Here is a 4742-nt window from a genome sequence, read left to right on the forward strand (position 1 = left end):
GAGATATCTCAGTGTTTATGAACACTGACCTCTTCCAGAAGACCTGGGTTCAATTGCCAGCACCCACATGGCAGCTCACAACTGTATGTCCAATATCCTATCTAACACCCTCATACAGACACACATTCTGGGAAAACACCAAACACCAATGAACACATATTTAAAAACAAAGAAAGACAGCATGTGATATGTTACTTTTGTGCAGACTCTGTCCAAAGCTTCATATTGGAAACATCTGCTGAGAGATTGACTAGAATGTCCTTTCTATTTCAGCTAAATCAGTGTTCAAGGAAGTTTTTTTAAAAAAAAAAAAAAAAGTGCCCATATGAGGTTCTTCTCTATTCAGAAGGCATGATGGGATGTGTATAGTATAGGACCAGTTGAGGAAGGATGGCCAGAAATGACAGTCTTGCAAAGGACAGAGTAACAGAAGACAAAGGGGAGCATAGTCTGTACTTAATTATGCCAAATAACAGTCTCATGTGGAGTTACTAGTAATAAATGTGATAGATATTTCACTCATGTTGCTACAACTTTGAACTGAGTAAATGGCAGGAGGTAAGTGGAAAGGAATATTCAGGTCAGACTTCAAAATAAGCTCAACAGAAAGACAGTGCTGGAGGAAGAACAATTCTGTGCAAGCATTCATTACAAGCTAGTTCCTTTTAATTCTCCTGCCCTATCTCATATGGTGATGTGTTTGACTTTTAGGTCCCTTTTCAAATAAGAGAAAGCAATACATTTTCATGGAGAAATGGAATCAGAGCTCAAGTGATTTCACTTTGTTAGGGTTGTTTCCACAAAACCGGACAGGCCTTCTACTGTTGCTGCTCATCATCTTTGTCTTCTCTCTAGCCTTGTTTGGCAACTCAACAATGATCCACCTCATTCGTGTGGATCCCAGGCTTCACACTCCCATGTACATTCTCCTCAGCCAGCTCTCTCTCATGGACCTGATGTACATTTCTACCACTGTCCCCAAGATGGTATTTAATTTCTTCTCTGGCCAGAAAAGCATTACCTTCCTGGGCTGTGGAGTACAATCATTCTTTTTCCTAACTATGGCATGTTCTGAGGGTTTGCTCTTGGCTTCCATGGCTTATGATCGTTTTGTTGCCATCTGCCACCCCCTTCATTATCCCACTCGCATGAGCAAAATGATGTGTCTGAAGATGATTATAGGGTCCTGGATATTGGGCTCAATCAACTCTCTAGCACATACAGTCTATGCCCTTCACATTCCTTACTGTCATTCTAGATCCATTAACCATTTCTTCTGTGATGTCCCAGCCATGTTGCCCCTGGCCTGTATGGACACTTGGGTTTATGAATACATGGTATTTGTGAGCACAAGCCTGTTTCTCCTGTTTCCTTTCCTTGGCATCACAGCTTCCTATGGACGAGTCCTTTTTGCTGTCTTCCATATGCGCTCAAAAGAGGGAAAGAAAAAAGCCTTCACCACATGTTCAACTCACTTAACTGTGGTGACATTTTACTATGCACCATTTGTCTACACTTACCTTAGACCAAGGAGTCTCCGTTCCCCCACAGAAGATAAGATTCTGGCTGTCTTCTACACTATCCTCACCCCTATGCTCAACCCCATCATCTATAGCCTGAGAAATAAGGAAGTCCTGGGGGCCATGACAAGAGTCTTTGGGACATTATCTTCCACAAAAACATAATAATTTCTTCACTACTCATCTTTCAGTTTCCCTGGAGATTGTCACAGAATAGTGCTTTTTATTGAAAATGCAATGTGTGCCACACATATGTTATAACTTTTTGGTGATTCATTATTTATTAGTATTAAATATTATTAGATTATTATAATTTCTACATGTTGATTTTATTTGTAACATTATAGTCAATAGTATAAGCAGTAAATATTGACAAATTGCTACACTATTAACACATGGTTCATATACATTATGAGTGCACAAATACTTAAATGTGGTAGTACTTATGCCAAAGTTGACAAATTGTTTCTAAAATTTGACATCAAATTATTTCTTTGCTCATATCTTTTGCTTTCATTCTTCAAAATCTTCTGTGTGTTGCATACTTACAACACATTGTTGTTTGAACTTTATACATTTCGTTTGATCAATACCCACATGGGAAACTGTTGAAAATAGAGCAACATAGAAGCTATGTAATGTTACAGGAATATTAAAACTACTTCATCTCAGACAGAATTATTTTCATATGAAAGAAAAATAGAGCTGGGAAGTAGTGGTGCACTATGTCTTTAATTCCAGCACTTGGGAGACAGAGGTAAAAGGATCTCTGTGAGTTCAAAGCTACCCTGGTCTACATAGCTACACAGAGAAACCCTGTCCCTGGGAAAAAAGAAAGGGCAATAGTTATCTAATGTTGTTTTATTAGGGAGAATGAAGAACTACTATACTCAGTTGGTCAAAGTGCAAAATAATACAAATATGGAATCTGCCTATCACCCTAATTTGCCTAATTTAAAGAGAACAAAGTCAAAGTTTTTAAGAGTTATATACCACTTACTCTATTTCTATTCTAGTTAACTAGAATATGTCCTGGTAAGCGATGCCATAGTATGATAAATGTAGTTAAAATAATATCTCATATCTCAAATGAGACAAGGTTGAAAGTAAAAATTTCAGGGGATAAATTGGATAATTACCCTAATTCCTTTATTACACAATGTATATATGTATGAGATGTTACATAACACCTCCTAAGTATATACAACTATCTCTCACTTAAAACAACTTTATCATGTAGATATGATATTTTAGAATGTATCTGTGATGTACTGAATATTGGTGGGAATTAAAGTAATAAAAGTAATATCATGAAATTGATGATTTGGAGAATTATCATCTGTTCCTCTTATTTGTACCATGATCTTTGGTCTACAGTTTACAAATGTAGGCCACTTAATACACCCTTCTTCCCAGCTCCTTCAAACTTTCATGGTCACCTCTTTTCTATAACTATAAATGGCAACCTTTTATTTCTCATATGTACATGTGTTTCAGACTGACAAATTGTGGCTAGATTACTTATGCAGTTTCTCATTGAAGAAAACTATTCTCCCTCTCTCAATATTCATTGCTTCTCTCCACCTCTTCATACCAGGATGGGACTTTGTGAAATTCCATACTTCATGGTGCTATGCCAATTGGTTTGGTCACTATATAAATTACCTTTAGGAATCATATTTTTGAGATTTCATTGTCTAACCATTCCTCCTGTCTAAAAGATGATATTTTACAGTACTTTTCATAACGTTTGTTTTTTTAATTTTTATTTATTTTATATAACCAACTCCATTTAAATGAAAACAAACATTTATAGACAATCTTTGGGAATTTGGGCATTGTTCTTTCCAAACTGCTTCCTGCTAGTAAGGGGCGCTGTCATGGGGGATTCTAAGAAGATGCAGCAATCCTGGCTGTAGTCTGCAAGGCTACCTGGTAAAGCTGTTTTGAATGTAGGTACTCTATTTCAGGCAGTCTGGCTTGATTACATTATATTAGTCTGGAAGGAATCTACTGCTTTTCATTTTCGGTGGAAACAAAAATAGAAATCCTTTTCCCCAGTAATTTGTCCTTGAATTTAAATTTTGGAGTCAAAGCATTTTTTTATTTAATTTATTATTTTATATGTTGATCCCAGTTCCCACTCCATCCCTCCCTTCTTCCTTCCCTCCCTTTTACCCAATCTGCCCTCTAACATGCACCCTAATCACCCTCCCCTCCCATCAACCCACCCCAATTCCATATGTAGGGGAATGCCATCCAGTTGGGGTCATGTAGATCTGACAGGTCATGTGAAGTAGGGACAAGGGCTTCTCTCCTGTCTCTAGATTAAGGCAGTTATCCCTCCATAGGGGATTTGTTTGCAAGATCCTTTTGTGCACCAGGGATATATTCCATAGACTGCTCAGTCCTTCTGGCTGAGACCCATATTCAGGGGGGCCTGAGTCAGTCCCATGCTGGCTTCCCAGCTTTCAGTCCAGGGGCTGTTTAGCTACTCCTTGTTCAGGTAAGCTGTCTCTATGTGTTTATGCAGCCTGGTCTTGTCCTCTCCATCTGCATCTGGGTTCTACTTCAACTCAGTGTTTATGTATGGGTGTTTGCTTCTGTTTCAAACAGGTATTAGATGAGGGCTTCATGGATGAGTTAGTTGTTCATCTCACTATCCGGGAAGCAAAATTATGGTAGCCTTTCCACGGAAGCTCAAATTGTTAGTTGGTGGCAGTCTTGTAGTTTTCTAGACCTTTCGTGTTCAATTTTATCTTCAAACCAATATTGGCTCCCTCTTTTATGTTCTCTCTCTCTTTCTCTCTCTCTCCCCTCTCTCTCCTTCTGTCTCTCTCTCTCTCTCTCTTTCATTCTCTCTCCTGTCTTCTATTCCTAACCAGGATCAATTTTCCTGGTCGCACGTGTTTTCCTTTGCTCCCCCAGGTTTTTTCCTACTTCTCTCTCCATTTACTGCCCCCCCACTTCCCTGTGCTATGGGCGACTTGTCCATTACCAGTTCTGTGAGGGACTTTATATGAATCTCTTAGAATACACCTTGTATCCTAGTTCTTCTGGTGGTGTGAATTATAGGCTGGTAATCCTTTGATCTAGGTCTAAAATCCATATATGAGTGAGTACACACGATGTTACTCTTTTTGTGACTGGGTTACCTCATTCAGGGTGGTTTATTCAAGTGCCACCCACTTGCCTGCAAATTTCAAAATACCATTATTTTTT

At 38.5% G+C, this 4742-nt stretch overlaps 1 protein-coding gene across 1 annotated transcript; it reads left to right on the top strand.

Moving 5' to 3' along the window:
* Positions 1-746: 746 nt before the first annotated feature.
* Positions 747-1685, top strand: LOC127227130 (olfactory receptor 2L13). Its single transcript, XM_051191420.1, has one exon. The coding sequence runs from the start codon at positions 747-749 to the stop codon at positions 1683-1685; it is 939 nt and encodes a 312-aa protein (XP_051047377.1).
* The last annotated feature ends 3057 nt before the right edge of the window (positions 1686-4742 follow it).

This window comes from Phodopus roborovskii, unplaced genomic scaffold, assembly GCF_943737965.1.
Source record: "Phodopus roborovskii unplaced genomic scaffold, PHOROB, whole genome shotgun sequence".
Lineage (NCBI taxonomy): Eukaryota > Metazoa > Chordata > Mammalia > Rodentia > Cricetidae > Phodopus > Phodopus roborovskii.